General features: G+C 37.6%; 1 protein-coding gene across 1 annotated transcript in view; it reads right to left on the reverse strand.

Annotated features, from left to right (window-relative positions):
• Positions 1-24,157, reverse strand: part of hcn2b (hyperpolarization activated cyclic nucleotide-gated potassium channel 2b) — a 116,184-nt gene that overhangs the window by 42,644 nt on the left and 49,383 nt on the right. Inside the window, exon 4 of the mRNA XM_039766653.1 lies at positions 8,528-8,746. Within this exon, the coding sequence (XP_039622587.1) occupies positions 8,528-8,746 (219 nt within the window). The remainder of the gene's footprint in view (positions 1-8,527; positions 8,747-24,157) is intronic.

Raw genomic sequence — 24,157 nt, forward strand, 5'->3', positions numbered from 1 at the left:
TTTAGTCGACAGAATATTATTCCGGAATAAATCAACTCAAACCTTAAATAACTTATAATATTTTGCTCTCCATAAAATATATCCTGTCTAAATTATACAAGTTAGAAATAAAGTAAGCGTTAAAAGAACAAACATTCAAATTTCTTTACTTTTATGTAATTTTATATAAAAAATGAACTTAAATTTTAAATATCCCAAAAGATTTTGCTCTCCATAAAAATATTTCCTGTCAAAATTATACAAATTCAAATATGAACATGGTGCATAACAAAACCTGGAAATATAAATAAAATGTGTTCTTTTCAGCAATAACAAATCAAATCATTCAGTTGTCTTTGCTCATAGGTCATTTTATTAGAGCTGGACGCCTGGCATCTTTTTTTGGCAACAAGTTCGTTTATGTTTGGTGTGAGGTTCTGTGTTGTGGAGATTCTCAGGATGGACTGCAGGTGCTCATCAGTGAGGCAACTCCTGCGTACTGTTTTGTTAGTCTTCTTCACTGAGAAGAGCTTCTCACACAGATATGTGCTACCAAACATGCACAAGGTTCGAGCCGCATGTAGACGGAGCTGGAGCATTTGTGCGGGAATGGAGTGAATAAACTGTGCGGTCCGTGCAGTATCATACTTTGCCTTCAGTGTGCCATTACACTGCAGCTCAATCACCTCCATCTGAATCTGCACAGGTGCAGTTTCCACATCGACGGCAAATGGGCTGTGAAACAACTCAAAATTCTTTTTTTGTTCTTCAAAGTCACCAAAGCGCCGTGCGAACTCAGTGCGCAGTGCTCTCAGTTTATCAGCAAAGCGCGTATTTGAGAACACCGTAGTGCCAACTTGGTTCAACATTACTTGGCAACAGGGAAAGTGGGGCAAGTTGCACTGGTGCATTTGTGTCTCCCATAAAAGTAGCTTCACTTGAAATCACTTTGTGATTTTGCACGGGTAAAAACGTCTGCTGAAGTGTCAGATTCTTCTTTAACTCTTCTGCTTTCTGTATCTTCTGCATTGCATTCAGGTCTTTCAGGTTATCTTGATGTTTTGTCTCATAGTGCCGTCTTAGATTAAATTCTGTAATTACAGCCACATTAGCTCCACAAATGAGACACACGGGTTTACCAGCAATGTCAGTAAACATATACTCAGCCTCCCATCGGTTTTTAAAGGCTCTATGTTCAGAATCACCTTTTCTCTTCGCATCGTGTGGGGTAGCTTCGCAATAACTTGCAGCATCATAAGCTAGACTTGATTAACGTGGTAAGTGTTTGGCAAGGCAGCTGAAGCGCTGCATTATGGGATCTGTAGTTTATTGTGTTACCAGCGCTTCATATCCCCGGGCCATTAATAACAATAATATATAAAATGATCTTGCGGGCCGGATATAATTGCACGCCGGGCCGGATGTGGCCTGCAGGCCTTGAGTTTGACACATATGGACTAAATAGAACTTGAAAAGATATATTTTTTCAAATGTGATCGCGCAATTCAGATCGAGTTGATGCGCACTACAGTACATCGAGCCCGCGTGCTATTGTGGTTTTGCCTGCGTGCCTCAATAAGTTACCCTCCCCTCGCTCTTACTTTTTTACCGTTCATCTAATGAATACACTGAGTATGGCTTTACCAAAACAATCATTGATCGCGAATAAAGTATCCATTATTCATAAAGCTTCAATTGGTGATCTGTCTTTCTGCGTTAACCGCATATTTTTTCATACGTCTCAAACCAAGGGGATGCGAGGCTAAAATGAATCGGAAGCGCGCGTACATACTCAGTGCATCCCTCTCGGGAATCGAACCTCGGACGTCGGCGCTAGAGGCGAAGCCTCTACTATTGTGCTACGGCGTGTGGTTTGTCTATTTGAGCGTAGCAGTGTAATTCGGTTTTTGTTCAGCACTCTTTGGAACTTTTGCTTTTTGTCTGCGCACTGCGTCAGTTCACGTGAGCCGCTGAATATGGTTTTATATGTCACTTGCTCACTTCTAATTGATTTGCTGCCTTCTTAATTATATAATGCATGTTTTCTTCAGCGCTTTTTGGAGCTCTTCCTGGTTTTCTACGTACTGCGTGATTACGTGGAAGGTGTGATGATGTCAAACGAAACTCCGCCCCCCACGGCATTCGAGCTCAACTCCATTACAGTAAATGGAGAAAAATAGCTTCTAGTTATGACCATTATGCGTATAATTTCAAAATGAAACCTGCCCAATTTTTGTAAGGAAGCTGTAAGGAATGAGCCTGCCAAATTTCAGCCTTCTACCTACACGGGAAGTTGGAGAATTAGTGATGAGTCAGTGAGTCAGTCAGTCAGTCAGTCAGTGAGGGATTTGCCTTTTATTAGTATAGACTAGCAGAATACCCGCGCTTCGCAGCGGAGAAGTAGTGTGTTAAAGAAGGTACGAAAAAGAAAAGGAAAAATTTTAAAAATAACGTAACATGGTTGTTAATGTAATTGTTTTGTTATTGATATGAGTGTTGTTCTCATATCTATCTATATATATATATATATATCTATGTATCTATATATATATATATATATGTTGTTCTCATATCTATCTATATATATATATCTCTCTCTATCTATCTATATCTATATCTATATCTATATCTATATCTATATATATATATATATATATATATATATATATATATATATACCCGCTTGGCAGCGGAGAAGTAGTGTGTTAAAGAAGAAAAGAGAAAGAAAAGGAAACATTTTGAAAATAACGTAACATGATTGTCAATGTAATTGTTTTGTCACTGTTATGAGTGTCGCTGTGATATATATATATATATAGCAAAATACCAGCTTCACAGCGATGTCATGTGTTAAAGAAGTTATGAAAAGAAAAGGAAACATTTTAAAAATAATGTAACATGATTGTCAAAGTAATTGTTTTGTGTATTTGGCGGCAGCGTCACAAAGTTGTTTTCGGCAGCTGCATCAGAAAATGTACCACGACGTCTGACACGCCTCCTTTTTACTGTTTTCTCACAGCTTGGATTGCTGCTGTCATATATACACACACACACACACACATATACATACATACATATATATATATATATATATACACATACATATCTTCATATCTACATATCTATATACATATCTACATATACACATATATATATATACATACATACCTATCTACATCATATATACACACACATACATACATACACACACACAAATTATATATATGTGTGTATGTATGTATGTATGTGTGTGTATATATATATACACATACATATACTTGTGTGTATGTTTGTATGTGTCTATATGTGTGTGTATAGGTTTGGTCACTGAGTGCAAGGGAAAAATAATAAATTATAGTCTATAAGTTATTAAACAGTAAAACATTAACGTTTTAAGAAGTACAGGTACATTGAAATTACATTTTCTATGTGAACGTTCAAATTTGTGCCTCTGGTAATGTGCCTTACTGGCATTTAAAGAAAATTAGTTTTGTGTCCTCTGCAGTGTTAAGAGAGAAAGGCTTTGGTTTGGGATAAAAGGAAAAAGGTGTAAAGAAAGGAAAGTTGCCTTTTCTTTTATATAGTATAGAGAGATGTGTTCGCTGACGTTATGATCGCCTTTTGGGGACAGTCACGGTGGGTCTTGTGTAGACTGGTGAGACGTCCCGCCATTAATCGGCTGTGATGGCACTGTCAGTCCTCCACTCGTGTGCGTGTCTTCATAATCCGAGGTGAGGACCTGATAATCGATATCGTGCAAAAGAAAGTGTGAATCGCCTTAATATTATTTTTCCGTGGTGTAGAAAAGGGGTCCCGTGTTTGCACTTGTCTGGGCTATAGCGCAGGGGGAGGATGAAAAAAATTAAAAGTGCTCACTTTGACTTAAGGCAGAAGCGCAATCAGCGTCTCAAAGGCCGCACAGCTATGCGCGCGCTGGCTGCTCGACTTTTGCTGGGCAGGAGACCCCAGTTTGCAGACACGTTCATGATATCAAAAGTCTCAGCGCTCTTTGGAGGTCATTCATATATATATATAAATACCCGCGCCTCGCAGCGGAGAAGTAGTGTGTTAAAGAAGTAATGAAAAAGAAAAGGAAACATTTTAATAATAACGTAACATGATTGACATTGTCATGAGTGTTGCTGTCATATATATGCCTGCCTAAATAAGTCACCCTCGCTTTGCTCTTACTTTTTACCGTTCATTTAATCATGGCTAGTGGCGGAAAAATTATAAAATGGAAGGAGGATGGCTTTACCAAAACAATTATTGATGGCGAATCGATTATTCATAAAGCTTGAATTGGTGATCTGTTTTCTGTGTTAACCTCATATTTTTTCATACTTCTTCTCAAACTAAGGTGGTGCGAGGGTAAAATGAATCGGGATGCACTGATCAATGTAATCCGTGTACCAGGAAATCATGCATTGACAAAAGCTCCCTTTGCTTGTAATGCAAAGTGTGATTAAATGCATTATTTTTAACGCGTTATGGAGCACATGCATCAAGCTTCTCAGCTGTGCTTGTGCTAAGAAAAGGAAAGATTTTAAAAATAACGTAACACGATTGTCAATGTGACCTTTTGTAAGTAGTGCCTGGAGGATTCAGTGTGTAGAAACTCTAGAGACAGCGTGTGTATTAACTTGTGGATTTTTCTGTGAGTATTTGGTGGCAGTCTGACGGTTGCTTCGAAGACAGCGTTAGCTGGAGCTCAGCTCAGAGCAAAATGAGGTGGGAGGGAGATGATGGCGTGACTCCCCACCCGCCTTAACTGTCAATCCCCACAAACACAGTCTCGGAATTTGCATAAGCACACCCCTTCACCTACAATTTTAACTTAGTTACAAAGTGATCAAAACTCTCGTTTATATCCTCGTCCTCTCATTAAACTTGTATCCCGCATTACCTGTGGGCATGTGAAACGCCAGCGGTAGCCTGTCTATGAACTTAATTTAAAGTTTAGGTTTACACCTTGCTTTCTTTCCGAGCTGGCAACACTCATGAATATGGTAGTATATGTCACTCGCTCACTTCTTATTGTTTCGCTGCCTTCTCAATTATAAAATGCATGTTTTCTTAAGCGCTTTTTGGAGGTCTTCCTGGTTTTCTACGCACTGCGTTGACAGTCAGTTCACGTGATTACGTGGGAGGCGTGATGATGTCACACAAACTCCGCCCCCCCCCCCCACGTCATTCCAGCTCAACTCCATTACAGTTAATGGAGAAAAATACCTTCCAGTTATGACCATTAGGCGTAGAATTTCGAAATGAAACCTGCCCAACTTTTGTAAGTAAGCTGTTAGGAATGAGCCTGCCAAATTTCAGCCTTCTACCTACACGGAACGTTGGAGAATTAGTGATGAGTGAGTGAGTGAGTGAGTGAGTGAGTGAGTGAGTGAGTGAGTGAGTGAGTGAGTGAGAGAGGGAGGAGAGGGAGGAGAGGGAGGGAGGGAGGGAGGGCGGGTTTTGCCTTTTATTAGTATAGATTATGTACCCAGTTGATTGAAAAGTGCCGTTCTGCTTTTTACAATTAAATACTGAAGTATTTTTATGCTGAATCAGAGAACAAATTTGAAACCACTAATGTCATTCTTGCTTTCAGTAGCATGAAGCAGCTCAAAGTTGGATAATGCATGCACAATAAAACAAAAATCTATGCAAAGTGTCACCATAAAAAATAGTTTATATTTCATGTTTTATCTTATGTACACATCTGATTGAAATGTATTGTTTTGCTTTTCATTGATAAATACTAAAGCAGTTTCCTGTACTGCAGCTGTGCAACCTCAAGCTTTTCTTTTAATTCAAAACGTATGCTCGCATTTAAAGTGAAAATATGTGCAAACAATACATTCTGTGTGCCAAGAAATTACTTATTTTTATGTTCACTTAAGCTATATTAGGCTGTCTATGGTTTTAGAGGCTAGGGCAGTAGGGGCAGATTATCAGGATGCTGAGCTGAAAGGTAATTAGTGAGAACTAAAGAATTCAATGCCACTTGGCATAGTCTTGGCAATTATAGTACTGAAAAAATGTGCAGTGGTTCTAACGTTAGCATCTTCATAAACATTTAGTGAATGGTACCACCTCAAAAATTTGATTTTACAAAGTTGAGGTCACCTTGTTATACATATAAGTATATACAAAATGAGACAGCCCTGGTCAAACTGCATTTTTTATAAAATTTCAGCTTTTACAGAGTACAGACTTACAAATATGACATATTTGCAAATATTTTAATGCACAATTACTATGTATTACTAGGTATTTCCCTAGTTGATTTATTAATACTATTTTAAGACTTAAAGTTAATAAGCTCATGAAACCTAAAATAAATTGGGTGAAAATAATTCTTGGGTTGTATACATGCTCTGATCCTTCTACCTTCTACCTTCTTTGGATGTTGTGTAGACTCTCAGCTATTATGGGCTTCTCTAAGCAGCTGGCCCATGACTTAAAAAATAAAATTACATGATACTTACAAATTAGAGAGATGCTATAAAAAGGTATCTAAATGTTTCCAACCTGCCAGAAACAATGTAAACCCAAAAGAATGTTTGATAAAAGTTTACAAACATTGATTAGATATGGAAAGCAAAATTCACAAATCTTGCAGAAACTCTTAGCGAACAGACAAGAGTTGACAAGACAATGTCAATTTATTATAGATCTACACACACACACACACACACACACACAAACACACATTCATTACATTTTCAGCAATAATCCTTCAGCTAGTATGCTTGCCAACAATGAAGGAATTGTCACGGTCACCTTGGGTAATAGGCGCAGAGGACAGGAGAAGTTGGCCAATCAAAAAACACAAAACTCCAAAGGGCAAAACAGAAAGGACAGAACCATTTCAAAGGATAGTTTTCTCCTCCATATAAAAATTTTACATGCTTAGCCTGTAATAGTCTGTGAGGTTATTTACTTGCAAAAAATCCAAGTTACTCATCCTGAAGAAGGCAGGCGGGCTCTGTGAGTGCCCGGCTCATCAAAACTGACAGATGTGCTGTGATATATACCACTTGCCAGGAGATTTAAATTATACCTCTAGCTTGATACCCTGGGGCTGAAAACATTTTGCTTGGTTTGGTTAAGGAGTACTGTACATGAAATTATGTTTGCTTTATGAAAGGGTTTAACCGAGATTTGGGTTTGCTAAATGATTAACAGGGGAAGGCATTTTGCAAGGTTTTGAACATACTGAACAGAGAGAATAGCTGTTGATTTAATTGTTATTTTGTCTAATACTGGACTTCTTATGGCAGCTTTCCCTCATTGATCTTTCTTTGATCCTGATAGCTTTAATGGACCTGAAGAGAAGCCAGAAATGAACATTGTACTGCCTCAGAATAACATGAATTATTAATCTGCTGCCTAAAACAAAAAATGATATTACTTGACCTGCTCACTTGAACAAAATGTACAAACCCTGGTAGAAGAGGGACAGTTTCCATGCAGAGGTCACCCAGTTCTATTATTTGCAAAATCTAAGCTGGCATCAGAACGACTTGTAGATTTAAGATGTCACTGCAGTGTCTGACACCCCTCATCTGAAGCATACCTTGAAGGGAATCCGATTCCTTCATCTACAGAGAGGAATCGCAGTGTCAGCCACTTAAATTAGTGGGGTTGCTGTCACCCCCATGACATCAGCTATCCAGGTAAATGAATGCCAGAAGTTTCACAACTAGCACACATTTCAATGGAAAAAGACAATGGTTCTCGTCTTACATATCAATAAATCATCCTTTAGTTAAGTGGATGCTGGCTGTCAATGTGATCATAGCCCAGAGCATGGTACTGTACAACCAGACTCCTTCCTCTTTAAACATGGGCAATTTTATTTACACAGATTTTTTGAGTGTTTTTTTGGGAGTGGCTATCACACAGGTTAAAAATGAAGTGTTCTTTGGCACTGTAAGTACATTTGACTGAAATAAAAAAAAAATAATTTTGTAACACACCAAAGTTTTCATTACACCACTTTGCACACTTAAAAATTATGTCACCAAGTTCCCCCATTTCTAAATATGAGATTCCACACATCAACAGCATAGAAAGGCAGTGTATGTTTGTTTGGGAAAACACTGACACACTGCAAGCAGGAAAAGAGAAGAAAGACACAACAGTGAGCTAAAGTAAAGGTCATTTGACATGTGCATGTTCTGTATGAGATGGGGTTGATTTTCTAGAACACCACATTTTTAATTTCCCTTCATAAATTTGCTAGACATATTTACTGTACATTGTCAAGATTTACTAAGTGATTGTCTGATTCTGGCACGGGCTATATAGTTCTCTCAAACTGACTTCCTGGAGTTACACTGTCAGTGCCACAGACTTGAATGGAATACAAAACTGAAAACCTTGATCTAATTTTTTAAACACAAAGATGAGAAGAAATGCAACTTTCCCAGGAATACCATTGCCACTTGCTGTGAAAAACTGCGTTAAGTATGTAACCTTAGGAGCATTATGGTTCATTGTCCTGCCAACCTTTTTGCATGGCGAGCAACACAAACACTATGGGCCTTACCTTCTCTTGGTACTGGCGACGAGATGAATCCAGGGACTGAATCAGCGCTGTGGCATGCCCAATAAACATGGCATAGCATGTGGCCCCCACGATCATGCTCAGCATGGTTAGCCAAATGTCAGACATACTTTCTGGAGCCTGGCGTCCGTACCCAATACACAGCATGTGGCTCATTGCCTTAAAGAGGGCAAAGGAGTACAGCTCGCTCCATGTATTGTTCTGTAGAAAGAATTAGAGCAAAAGTGATAAGCTAACAGTAAAGAAAAAATGTACATAGATATAAGGAAACTGAAGAATAAATGACTATAGTATTCACTAAACAAGACACTGGTCCCTGTCAGTTAGAAATGCATTTTCACCCTACTAACATACATCTTGTGGTTGTCAAGGTTATGCGACAGAGGAATTTGCAAACTGGTGAATAAAAAAGGCAGTAAAAAACTAGGAGTGGCACCCTTCTGCCTCAGAGGTTATGGTAACATCCAAGTATTGAAACTCTGACAGTATCACCACATGGTTGAACTCAGCAGATGGGAGATGAGAGGGTATGGAGAAAAGCAAGTCGCTGATTGACTGAGAAGTTGAAAATAAAAAATAATTGACCTTCACAATGTAGGGGACGACTATAATACACTTCCAGCTTGGAACTTCCACTGTCTGTGCTGTAGACTGATGGAACTAAAATTGAGCATTTTATTCACAATCTCTAAAGGTATGCGTAAGAAAAATGTTAAATATTTGGAAATAATTATATCTTGTTCCCATTAAGCATGGGGTTTAAACTGTTTTATTTTGAGATTATATGGAACATGAAATATTATACGGATACAAGGATGACTGCATTCATAAACAAATCCTATAAAGTCATGTCACCAAGTTAGTGAAAGAATCTCATGTCCCTTCTCAGACAGAAAGATGAGATTATATTTGAAATTAATCATATTCATAACTTCCTAGATTTCTCCACTGCAACAGCTGCTAAATGTGCAACATTCTACAGCATTAAACAGTGCTTAAGTAGAACTGAAATCAGATACAGCCTCTAGTACCCTGCCAAACTGAAAGTGGTTATTGAAGATCAGTTTTACATTTTTAGTTCACCAGACAAAGCAGATAAAGAGGTGAGAAAACTGATCCTGACTTTCTTTTGAAATACACAATCATGAGTCACACTGTGTTCTGGCAAGGCAAAGAAGATTCTACTTGAAGTTTTCATTTTGGACCTTTTGTAATGTGATATTTACCGTTAACTATATATTTTATTTATTTAAATTTATTTTATATTTTACTTCTTTTTGGTCATCCCTTTCCTTCTTTTTTGGATGCAATTATTATATTGATATTTCTTTCATTAATTATAGGAACATTTTGGCAGCTTGTGGGCACATCTTGGCTAATTGGTTATGGAAAATTAAACAGCTATTGACAGGTTGTTTAAGTTTCAGCTATTGTATTGAAATTTCTTCCATTATGTGGACACTTTGGTTACCAGAAAGTAACAAACTATTGCCTTGTTTAAGCTTTAATTAAGTAACCAGCCTTTTATAGCTCTTTAACATCATACACTTGGTCTATTATATTTGGGCTGTTTAATATTGTATCTTTCATCTATTGTATTTAGATTGTATCTTCACAAGATATCTTAGTTTTAACCTTCTCCACACTGCTGCTGGGGGTTCATTTCACTCTAGATGTGCTCCTTTTCTGGGCATGTCAGAGGACGATGACATTGCGAAGTGCGGTTTGTCTCACCAGCAGAGGGACATTGTGTTTGGGAGACTTGGGGGTAGAGAGAAAGAGAGCAATGCTATTTTTGTTTTATCCCTTATAACACAATTATCGTTAGTGCCAACATAACAATACACTCCATACAGTAGCTGTATCCCTTGACAATAATATGAAAAATATGTCAAAGCTATCATATGTAACAATGACTAACTAACCCAATACTGCAAAATGTCAACAAAAGGTGGCCAAATAGTGAACGTTGTGAGCAGGAATTTTAAGGTTTTTAATCATGAATTAAATAGAAAGTACTCTCCCATTTAACAAATCTAAATGCCAAGATAGTATTTTTACAGGAGACTCACCTGTTAAGCAAGGACCAGTTTCGATTGCAAAGAGAGTGGTCCGGCCATATTTTTCACTCTAGCTATACAAAGAAAACCAGGGGTGTGGGAATCTTAACACACAGAACTATTCCATTTGTAGGGTCAGATGCAATATGTGATTCTGAAGGGTGATATTTCATGGTGAAAGGCAATTTATTTAATACTAAACTGATTTAGATTAATATCTATGCACCTAATGCAAAGGATAGAGCTTTCTTCCAAAATATATTTGCATCCCTCCCTAATGTGAACACTCGCAAAATTATAATGGCCGGAGACTTTAATTGTGTTTTAAATCCATACCAGGATAGATCCTCAGATACAACAGTGATAACATCTAATACTGCAAGGGTAATTACACAGTTTGTAATGGATCATAACTTATCAGACCCATGAAGGTTTTGAAATCCTAACCTAAGAGCATACTCATTCTTCTTACCCATACATCATTGTTACTCAAGAATTTATTACTTCCTCATAGACAATAATTTTTTGCCCACTATCAAATCTTGTAAGTACGATGTTATTGTTATCTCTGACCATGCCCTTCTGATCATGGACCTTAAATTGCTATGTCCTACACACTCATCTTGTAGCTGGTGTCTTAACCCCCTGTCATTAGTTAATGAGAACTGCACAGAATTCATATCCAAGCAAATGATTATTTTCTTTACACAAATGCACCCTCAGAGGTCTCAGCAGGTATACACTGGGAAACTCTGAATGCATTTTTAAGAGGTCAGATTATTTTACATCTTTCTCTCAAAAATAAATTGGAAACCAAGAAGGTGTCTGAGTTAATCAGCAAAATTACCAGAATAGATCTAGAACACACCAGGTCTCCAAATGAGGCATTTTATAGGGAAAGACAGGTTTTGCAATCACAATTTAACCTCTTGACTACTATAGAAATTGAGCAGCTTATCTTTAAATCGCAACATCATTATTATGAACAAGGAGAGAAGGCCAATAACATCTTAGTCCAATAAATCAACAAGCAGGAAGTCTGTAATCCAATAATAGCAATTTACAACACAGACAGAGATAAAATTATTGACCATAAAAATATAACTTACACATTTAGAGAGTATTATAAGTCTTTACATTCTACTCAGTTTAAAGAAGATAAGACAATTTAATGAGTTCTTTGATTCATTAAAGATACCACAGCAAGATACTGTTAGTGCTGCGGAACTGGATAAACCTCTGATACTTTCAGAATTATTAGATGCTATAAACTCAATTCAAAGTGGAAAAGCATCCGGTCCTGGTGGCTACCCAGTGGAATTTTATAAAAAATAATTTCAAATAAGTTAGCTCCACTATTATTAGCAACGATTATAGAAACTATAGACAAAAAATTCTACTTTATACCTTTTGCCATGCATTAATTACCATCTTTCCTAAGAAAAACAAGGACCCACTACAATGTGCATCATACGAACCAATCTCTGTTCTGAATAACAATGTTAAAATACTCTCCAAAGTTCTAGCCAGAAGGACTGAGAAAGTGCTTCATTCTGTAATATCACAAGACCAAACTGGATTTTTTAAAGGCAGACACTTAACTTCTAACCTTTGATGTTTGATAATTTAATATATTCACCGATTATATTTAACACCCTAGATCTTATTATCTTTAGATGCAGAAAATGCTTTTGATATGGTTGGATAGGGCTACCTGTTCACCATATTGCACAAATTTGAGTTGAGCCAAAAACATACGTGCATGGATAAAACTATTCTATACTAGTCCAGAAGCCTCAGTTCATATTAAAAACATTATTTCAGACAACTAGAACGTGGTACTTGACAATGATGTCCCTGATCACCTTTGCTTTTTGCAATCGCCATTGAACCATTGGCTGTATACTTTCAATATGATAAAGGGGATTCTCAAAGAAGTACTTGAACAGGTAATATTACTATATGCAGACAATATGGTACTGTATATATCAGACACACAAAATCATTTCATAAAATCTTTTAGTACTTCTTTACGTTCCCTGCTCTGTGCCCCAGTTAATACAAACTACCGTCATTACACTAATAATCCAATTGCCCTTCATTCTCTCAAAATATTGAACCAATATAGGAAGCAATTTAAGACAGAAAAGATTTTATCTGTTGCACCTCTACATGACAACCACCTTTTTTCACCTCTCAAACATATATACTATTTAACGTCTGGAAAATGTTCAGGATCAAAACACTTAGGGACTTGTACATAGATAATACCTTTGCATCCTACAAACAATTACGCTTCAAATACAACTTCTCATCAACACAACTCTTCAAGCTAGAAACTTTGCTAAACAGAACCTGCCCAATTTTCTTTACCATTCACCTTGTTCTATTCCAGAAGAATTGTGAATTGAGGTTCAGATAGCATCTCTACATTTTCTAAAAATATTTAAAGTCCCTTCATTTCAAAGACCCCAGAGGACATTGGGGAAATGATCTATCACTTAATATTTCAGAAAAGGAGTGGAAGGCAGCCATGCATAGAATACACTCTAGCTCCACATGTGCAAAGCATTCAGCCATGCAACTTAAAATCTTTTATGGAGTTCATTTATCTTGTTTAAAATTGTCCAAAATGTTTACAGGGCAAGATTCAACATGCGAACATTGCAATCTAGCTCTAGCTTCACTGGGCCACATGTTATTTGTGTACGCGAAATTAATAACATTTTAGACAAAAATCTTTGCATGCCTATCAGACAGCCCCTGTGTCAGAATCACTCCTAACCCATTAACAGCTGTGTTCGGTAGACTCCCAGATGGCCTTAAAGTTGAGAAAGACTAACAAACTAGAATTGCCCTTATAACACTACTAGCACATAGACTACTCTTCCTCAACTGGAAGAATCCCATCCCACCACTCTTAAGTCAGTGGGTAACTGATGTTTTTAACTTCTTGAAATAGGAAAAAATCTAATTTTCACTTAGAGAATCTGTTCAAAACTTTTTTTTAAAAAAAATATGGCAGGATCTAATCAATAACATTTTAGAATAAGCTTCCATTTTGGGGAAAAGGATACCCTTCCTTCCTTGTTCCATTTGAGTAGATTCAGTTGCTGGCTTTATTCCCCTTCTCTTGGGTGGAGGATGAATTTTGCTTGATTTGTTAAGTTTGACTTGACTAAATGGAATTTTATCTGTTTCTAATTAAAATCAATAAAAATATATAAAAAACAGCTAGTGATGGAATTGAAATATCTGTTGCAAAACAGGGACCCATCCTCTGAAAAAGCAAGGCAAAAATCCATGACATACTTCAAAATCAATCACAGAATATTTATAGGATCAAAAAAAGTTAATGATTTGGAATGCCATGCACAGCCCTTCAGTCTTCATTATTATTGAAATTCTGTGCAGATACATGTAGTGTGTTTGAAGATAACAACATTACTAAGCTAGACTTCTGCAAATAACAGTGAAAAAATCCCAAGGCAAAAATATAAAAATACTTAACAGAATATAAAAAATATTACAAGTTGCAATTTTCTTAAAATTTGCAGATTACATTTACTCTTTTTAACCTGTTAAATATAACAAATAAATGGAAACTGTAAATTAAAATGTGCAAAAATATATAATGTTTAAGGTTTAGACTATACAAATGTTGTGTTAACATGGAGTGAAATGTATAGTATGACCGGGGTGTAGAAACTGTTACATATTACTCTAAGTTGTAAGATCTACAGGACCTGAGAAACGTAGTCTGTTTCAGTGGGGGAAGCTGTCAGAGTGAAATCTATGTCAATCAGAAACTTTCCATAAGTGAAAACAACAGAAAGGGACTACAAAAGATTAGGGATGACAGAAAAGAAGACGAAGGTGCAGAGGGTGAGTGAAATAGGATAGCAGTAAAAAAACAGAACAAAAATTGAGATGGGATGGAAACAGTAACTAGGTAATCATTGTGGCAACTGTAAAGGCCAGCAAGGTAGTCAGGTTTTGCTACAAGTGTTGAATAATTTTGTCAAAGTCAGTGATGAACACTTCCTGGAAGTGCCACTTCACATTGACTGCCTGATCCCTATTGCAGTTCCCATCCACTCCGAAAATTCGGAGACTGCAATTGATCACATCATATACATACTGCACAGAACTCATTGGCAGCCGCCATGGTGCTCTGGTTTCACAATCCACTTTAAGCTTGCCTGAGGGTTTTCCAATTCATCTTCTTCTTCAGAGAATTACAGCGTTGGGCAGCAGATGACAGGATTTGGGAGAGGTTTTGTCAAATGTTTATTTTTGTTGGGACACAGGCAACCCAGATTCAATTGGAAGAAGGCTAATTCATGTCTAACTATCAAAGACAACTAGGATCAGTATGAGTATATCAAGCCTCCTGAACCTTGTCATTTGTTGACCATGCTGTTTGCAGAAATTGAGAAATCATCAGTTTGCATTGGTGAGAGAGAGAACCCTCCCAACACTGACGATTTTATTTTGTTGGATAAAATTCATGTTTTTAGTTCTCCTGCCCTAAAGCAGTTATTCAGTGTCACTGCAGCAGCAGAAACTACAGAAAAACTACAAGATGATGTAACAGTGGAATACTTTGTAGTTAACTGCAATTTGTATTTCTCTTCTGAATCCCAACTCAATAAAGCATCCTGAGTTCAGAGAGAATGCTAATGAAGACATGGAAGCAAACCAGTAGTTTCTGTTTATTTAATTAAGAACTTAGTTTATTTAAAGTGATGTGCAAACCATAAGTGCATAGTACAACACTGAGCACCAGTGCCAAGGACCATACTGTGAGTGAGTACTTGTGGTTTACAGTCCACTAGGCCACACTTCCTATTATTGGCCACATCCTTCGTATCCTCTGAGGTTACAGGCTTCATGCAGTTTAAAAGCTGACTCACCTGACAGCAATAGGCCTGGGTTTATGATTGTCTGACCAGCTTTCTCTCCTCAAAAACACAAATCCAGAGAAGGCAGGAGGGAGGGATAGAGTGCTGCTGTGTTGGCACCCTATTGCTGCGGATTGTAATAAGCCGGCTGTGCGCAGATCCCCTTGCAAATGCTCGTTATACAAATCCTTTAAAAAGCACATTATCACATAAGATCAGGTCAAATGCCAAAGCTCTGAATACTCGCATGCACTATGGATGTCTCTCCTTTTTTGTATATGTGTGTGCATGCAGCATTCTTAAATGGCACAGAAGGAACAAAATGCACTTATGATTTGGATATTGTGGCTCAGTTAGTTATCAGTTGTTTCATGCTCAGTCTGTGGTTACGTATAAATTATTGTATTACTGTAATTTGTAAATGTTTTAGTGTGCCTTGCAATTGGCCAGCACCTAGTCCAGGGTTGGTTCCTGACTTGCTCCCAAAGTTGCTGGCTAGGCCTATGCCTCTAAATCAGATAAGCAAGTTTGAAAGAAGATAGATGACCCTAACCCTAAAAAAACCCTAATTTAATAAATAAATGTAAATATTAAGTAAACAATATATAAAATAATACATTTTTCATAGGGATAATTATCAAAATATGTTAAAAGTCAAATGCATTAGTCCACAAAGTGAAGCTTCATACTCACTTTCTTACTGATCAGAATACCCAAAACAACAGTAGCAGTATTAATATTTCCATATACACAGAGAACAATGAAATTCATACTCGTATGTGCGAACAATGTGGAAAACGTCACCACTCTCCAGCACCATGATAAATAAGAACATATTAAAACATACTTGTTTTTATTTAACATAAATCATAAATCAGCTTACCAAATGTATTTCTTACTCATGTTTATGCTCTCAGGGCAAAATTACATCTGCTGCATTAGAAAAACAATCACACTTAAAGCACATCCAGCTGAGGGAGCCTGCCAGAACAGGACATGACCTTTAGTCCTTCGTCACACTCAGCAGCTTTCTTCTGCATGGGTTTCATAGCAACACTGGTAGAAAACATTGTCTTATTGGTTACTGTTAAGAGTTTTCCTAATCAGACACCATGGGTTGACAAATCCATCCGCAATGCTTTGAAAACTTGCACCACTGGCCTTGAATCCGGCAATATAGAGAAATTATGACCACCCTCAGCTAGATGTAACCAACTTTTTTATTTTCCTGAGCATAGTGTGAGGAGAACTCTGATAGAGTGCAGACACCAGGAAAACTACACACTCTGATGGTATAACAGGACATGTGCTGAAGGTTTATGCTAACAAACTAGCACCTATGTTTACCACTATTGTGACCTTGTGTGTAGTCCCTACTGGCTTTTAAAGGTCCACTAATGTCCTGAACCTGAAGGACTACTTCCCATCCCGTCAGAATGACTATAGGCCTGTAGCTCTCAAAATGGTAATTATGAAATGCTTCAAACAACTGATTAAGGACCACATCTGCTCCTGCCTAACCAAAGGTATAGATTCATTTCAGTTTGTATATAATTCCACAGATGATGTCATTTTTAGGTATTACACTCTACTCTTTCAAAATTGGGCACTTTTTAAAAAGGCTATGTGAAGCTGTAGTTTACTGACTTTATCTCAGTGTTCAACACAACTTTCGCCACCAATCTAGCACCAGAATCACAGAATCTAGGGGTCAGCTCAACCTATGCACATGGATTTTTGTCTAATGGACCCCAAGTAGCCTAGATGGGAAAAAACACCTCCAGCTACATAACCCTAAACATTGGCACCCCACCAGTGGAGTTTTTTTAGTACCCTGCTGTATTCACTATACACAAATGATTGTGTAGCCAGGTACAGATCAAATGCCATTGTAAAATTTTCTCACAACACAGTTGTGGTTGGTCTCATCAGCAAAAACAATGATACCTATCTAGACAAAGTGGCTGGCCTGTCACTATTGTGTCAGGAAAACAGTCTGTCGAGCTAAAAAAAAAGCTCATAGTGGATTTCTGTAGCAAGAAAGAGAAGCAAAGAACTGGGTGCACACCTCTGTTCATTAACGATACTGCACTGGAGAGGACGGAGTGTTTCAAATACCTGGTTTTAGTAGTGGCCTGACACAGAGAGAGAGAGAGACAGAGACAGAGACAGAGACATCAGCTGACACTACAATTGAAGTGTACCGCTCACAGTGGTCAGAGATTGGCTTTGTGCAGCTGACAAATGGAGGTCCCCATTTAGCTCGTGCCACAAAATACTCACCACTGAGCCAAAGAATGCAGGTTCATAGCTAATCATCAGCAGTTCAGCACAGTGCAAATCTTGAAACGGAGATGCTTTGTGGTTTGATTCCACAGCAATTCACATGGGAATCAACATCAGGAGTGACTTAACATGGAGCATGGACACAGACATTCTGGTGAGAAAGACAAGGCAGCGCCTTTATCATCCCAGACAACTGAAGAAATTTAGAGTATCAAAAAAAGTCTTAAAGTCCTCCTACCACACGGCCATTCAAGGCATACTGGCAGGATGCATCACCTCATGATATGGAAGTGGTTCAAAAAAGGAAAAATCAGTACTGCAGAGAGTTGTGTGTTAGGCTGAGTACATCATGGGGATATTACTACCATCCCTAAAGATAATATATACAAAAAGATGCATTACCAAGGTAGTCAGGATCATGAAGAAAGAACTTAATTTCCCAGGTGGTAAAAATAACAAATGGTTAATGGAAAAAACAGTGAAACTATTATTTATATTTAACTTTTTTTATTATTTAACAATTGTTATACCAGCAATGTGCATTTGTGCAACATAACTGCAATTGCTGGAGTATTTTAATTTGCACCGTTTAATACTTAACATTTATTTTTAATGTTGTCAATCGCTTGGGGATGCTGTTGCCCCTTAAACCCAACAGACAGACCTCAGGACACAAGGTAAAAGCAATAAGAAGTATTTTAATATTTTTTCTTTTAAGCAGTGCCTCCAAAGCACCCGAGCCACAATAAACAGGCAAGTGAGTATACAATAATACTCTCAAATAGTAATAATTCTCTCCTACACTCCTCCCTACTCTGTCTCGCCTGCTAGGTTCCCATCAGTTCTTTATATAGTCCTTGACCCAGAAGTGCTTCTGTTCTTCCTTCCACATGACTCGCCAGCACTTCCGGGTCAGATGAAGAATCCCCATTCTTTAATTAGACCGGAAGTACTGTGGGGCTTCCGTCCCCATGACTTCCAGGCTGCAAGGGAAGCATGACTCCCCAGGTCCTTTCACATCTTCCCCTGGTGGCACCCACGGCACCCAACAGGGCTGAGAAAATGGACTCTGAGTCCCAGGATGCCCTGTGGGAATCCAGGGCACGGCTACACTCCAGGGTAGCTGCCATCTAGTGTTTTGGGGGAGGTAGTGTCCTAGAAAAGCTGCCTTCCATCCTTTGGGCGTCCTGGCCAGGTTGAGCTGCTGGCCATCTCTCACAATGTATACTTTTTAATTTTATTGCACAGTACAGAATGTTCACTGAACTGCATTTCACTGTATAACCGGGTGTGTACTGTATATGTAACAAATAAAGTTTAAATTTCTAAAATCTAAACAAAATCTCAGCTCCTAGTGCAGGGCTATTCACATACAAATTCATTTGGACCAGATATTCAAACTAAGAAATTCACCTGGACCAGACATTTTCAGCAGCCCGTAAGCAACAGGTAATGACAAATTTTTAACCAACACAAATGAATGTATTGAAAGATGACTAATGTATTTTCATTGTTTCCCTTTTAAATCTGGTCACATCTGACACAGGCACAACAAAAGATACATAAAAAAAAAATTTTAAAAAGTTATAACCGAATAGAATCTAAGGTAATAGCAATACCTTTTTTCCACTTTTGAAATAAAAAAATAAACATTTTGGTCATATCTGACCTAGGCACATCTCAAAGTGCATACAAACAAAATATTGCACAGTAGTAACAGTAACATTTATTTCCCTTTTGAAATAAACAATAAAAAGAACAGTCAATGTTATCAAAGCTATCAGTGCACAAACGTATAACAAGTGATAACAGTAACTAACACACATGAACACAACATCTACTGCATACTAAGGGAACGTAGGTTTGTTTTAAATCACCACATATGTGATTAGGCATGGCTTTGTTACACATCTGACTTTATGCTGGTATTGTGACATGTCTTGCTAATGCATGGGCTATCGGGAGTGGAGTATTGCGGGAAAGCACTTTTTTGAGGGCTCAGGGCACCACCCTAGGGAGAGCTGAGTGAGAGGGGAGCGAATGGTAAAAGAGACAAAAGAGGCAGAAAAGCAAAAGGTCACTTTTTTTTTTTGGCGGTGTCCCCATGACCATTACAAGAAGCAGTAGGGCACCATTTATAGTGTGGCACAACAAATAAAAAACCAGTCGGCATTTTGAAGATTCCCCCAGAGAAGTGCCACCTGTGCGTCTTATTCAACAGGTTGTCACAGTATCATAGACTACTACCACCACTTCTAGACACACAACGCGCTGCATTATGGGTCGAATGTTGCTAAGCTATGCAGAATGTTGCATTCATGGTGTGTACTACTGTAAGAATTTATGTAGGAATTTCTGAAGACTCGCAAAATGTGTTTTTCTCGGTTTTTCTCAACAATTCTGGTGGGACCCAGCATGCCAGGCAAAAATTTACCTGAAGGAGCTAGTGGGTTCTAAAAGATTAAAAAAATAGGAGCTCATAGCTTTGATTTAGGTGCCAAATAATCAAATATGTAAAATATTAATCTGTCAGTCTATTATATTTCAAATCTCCAAGTATGTATACCTAATTCTTTTCTTTTGCCTGTGTAATGCATTCTTCACTTGTGCTTTTATGTCTGTTTTGATGATTTGGGTAAATTTCAAACGATGTACAGTCATTAAGAACAGTATATTTTACTCAGGCTCTGAGTCTGTGTCACTGACCACTAGAATGTCAGTGTAAGGGGACTATCCAGTGTAAAGTAGTCTTCTTTTCTTCTTGTTTAAAGTAAGCCAGCATTTGATACAACTCAGGAAACTGTTCATGTGATGGGCCTTCTGTGCTGATTGTGACTAAAACCTCCAAGGTTAAGACACTGAGTAAGTGTCACACTTTTGATTTTATTGCATTCTGTACTGAAAAGCCAAGTTCACACTCAGCTGCTGAAACAGGCAGAGCAAGCATGATCTCAACTAATGTAGAATATTGGTGAATTCTTTGCAATAAAGCACTTTTGTCAGTAAGACAGCCCACAAACTGTTGTAGGACTTGTCTGAGAATTGGCCTTTAATCAGAATTTCTAGCAATCTCCATTCTGTTTGTATAGCCTTGACATCACATGCATTCTTTAACAAGACTTCTTGATACCAGTTAATTAAAGTGTCAGTCTCATTTTCTCCAATAGTGGTTAAATCATCTGGCCATGAATCATTATAAAAAAATCGAGAAGCAGCTAATGATCGCAGACCCATGTGAGCTTCCAGGCTGTGTTTTACCCCTCATATTTTCATAAAGGCCTTCCAGTTCTTTGACTGTAACCTTCATTGTTTTCTCAACATGCAATTGCAGGTTGTCTATTAAGTTGGTGAGACTTGTGCCTTTGAGTTGGCTATTATGAAAGGTACTGCCTATATTGGTACTACTCATGGACTTTCCCTGCTTTTTAGTTTTCAGTCTGTCTGAAATGTTCATGTTATGAAGGGGCACCACATTTTTATGCTGAGCAAGTGATTCTAACCCAGTGTGCTGCAGAAACTCCTGCAACTTTCCATTCCTTAATGATCTGTCCCATATCCCCTTGATTGTGAGAAAACAACTGTCAATAGCTGCTACAGTTTGAGGCAAAATCAAAGAAGGCAGGGGGCATGCATTTCTACAGCTCTGTCCCAGCCATGGAAAATGAGTGCCCCTGATGAGACAGACGAGCACAGCGAACATAAGAGTGAAAAGAAGACTTTCCACAACCTTTTAAAATACATTTTGTAGACTTTTAGTTATCCAGTGTTCATTTTGTAAGCAGCAGACAGGGGGCACACATTTTTAAAGCTCTGCTCCAACTGGAGCAATAAGTGTCCCTTGCAGTGCATAGGATAAAAGGGCACAGTAGAGAAAAAAGTGACAAATTAATTCCTAGATTCTTACAATAGTTTTAGCCCAATTTTAGCTGTCCGATATTCATTTTCTAAACAGAAGAGCATTTCAACAATAAAGGCTCTGCAATGTAAAATCAGAGTCCCCTAAAGTGAATGGGATGGAGAGGCAAATTAAATATGAAATTGATGAAGACGACGTCTACAGTCTTTTAGAGTATATTTTGAACAATTTTAGTTATACAGTGTTCATTTTGCAAGAAGCTTACAGGGGCATGCATTTCTGCAGCCAAGGCTCATCAATGGGAATGAGTGCCCCCTCTTGTAGAACACATAGAGAGGTACAGTAGATATGAACATGCTAGAAGACTGTCTGATAGGCTGATTAAAGACACTGCAGAATTTTAACAACCCAGTGTGCACAGTTTGATCAGCTTTAATCTGCTGTGATCAACTGTTCATGTAATATACAACAAAAAGAGTTTTATTGGATAATAGATCCTCTCCCAATTTAAAGAGTGGTCATGACAGGCCAGGGATTTTATTTTTTTTAATAGAACTTTAAACTATTTCATTCACACGGTTTTAATTACTCATATTACAAAGATGAAATTTCAGTTCCACAACAAAGCCTTTTTCATGAAGAAGAAAAAAAACAATTTCTTCTTCTTTTCTCACGCAAAAATAAACTACCTGAGTAAATATGTATTAGCAAGGAACCACATATGGTGTGAAAGTGGATTAGTACATTTATTTAACTATTTGTCTTTAAAATGTCTTTATAAAGAGTTCTTTGGTGTCAAGTAAATAATTATTAGATAGATAGATAGATAGATAGATAGATAGATAGATAGATAGATAGATAGATAGATAGATAGATAAAATTATTACTATTGTTAATTTTGCCAAGTCTCATTTTCCATGTTTCTTTGTTGATGAACTCCCATTGAATAATTTATTGGTAACAGAACGTATACTGCACACGACAAAACGTCTGAAGTAACAACTAACAAAGTGGCATTTATCGATACCATTTTAACAAAGTTTACTGTCCGCCCTGCTGGGAGAAATCACTGCAGCCTTAAAACACAGACTTCATAACATCGCTGTACGTGAGGAAACAGCAGGCAGGCGACTAAATGTAAATGTTTACTGACAGATATGACAGCATTTTGCATGGAGCATGCGTTAAATCAAAGGAGAAACGGCGCACAAAGATGCGTGAGATCCTTGATAATCACGTTTTAGTGCTATGTTCTTCGACCGGTGATTCGGAAAATTTGAGACTCTACAAAATGGAGACAAAAAAGTCAAACAGCAAAACCTTTTAACCTTCTTTAGTAGAGGCAAGGACAATGTTCAGGGGAAAAGTAGTGATGGTACTGAAAGTAAACCAAGTGCTTCAAGTTTAGATGAAACAAAGAGAAAGAAATATGCGGATACTCCGGAATGTGCAATAAAACCAAAAAGAGAAAAGGAGATGTTGTTAGGCATTATGATAAGGAGTATTTAAAGCTTGGATTTTATTATGGCCCCTGGTAGTGAACAATCGCCACGGTCTTTGTGTGTAGTATGTTCTGTCAAATGATGCTATGAAACCTTCCAAAGTCGCTCGTCATCTGCATTCGAAGCATGGATATTTTATTGATAAACCACGTGACATTTCTCTTCAGGGATTTTGTACAAATATTTTTACAATGAGAAATAAAATTAGTTGCGTTCAAAATGAAACTGGCTCTTTGGGATAGTCTCATACAAGAAGAAGATATAGAAGTGTTCCACTTTTGGGAGAATTTTTGATTGCTGCTGATGTCGACCAGAAAGTCACATTTAACACAATAAGTCAACATTTAAGGGCGTTAGCTGAAAACTTTAATACTTATTTACCTGAAAATGAGGTTCCTCGTAAAAGTAACCTCTGGATTAATAATCCCTTCTTGGTAGATATAAAATCATTTGCACTTGATCCTCGCGAAAAAGAAAAGATGATCGAGTTGTTTTCTGATGTCACTCTGGTGTCCAGACATAAAATGCAATCGTTGTCTCAATATTGGATATCACTCAAAAAAGAATCTCCATCACTGAGTTATAAAGCTATTTGTGTGAAAAGACTTTTTCAGCCTTGTCAGTAATAAAAACCAAACAGAGAAATCAAATTGATGTTAATGCAGCACTTCGTCTCTCTGAAACGGTGCTTCGGCCACGTATATCATATTTTCTAACAAAGAAGCAGTAGCAGATGTCGCACTAAGTAAAAATTGTAATTTTATAACATTAAATTCAATAAATAAAATGCTATCTAAATTGTTTTTTATTTCTTTCTTATCCGTCAGCCGGTCAGCGAAATATTTCTTCTATTTTCGCCGGTCATCAGGTGTTAAAAGGTTGAAGAGTGCTGTCTTACTGTGCCTGCGCCAAAACAGAAAAGACAACTGAATTCCGGGACACTGATATCTTCGTAACAGGGGACCTCCGTGATGAGCAAATGAATTTCAAATGTTTTGCATGTC

This window comes from Polypterus senegalus, chromosome 10 (genome assembly GCF_016835505.1).
Source record: "Polypterus senegalus isolate Bchr_013 chromosome 10, ASM1683550v1, whole genome shotgun sequence".
Classification (NCBI taxonomy): Eukaryota; Metazoa; Chordata; class Cladistia; order Polypteriformes; family Polypteridae; genus Polypterus; species Polypterus senegalus.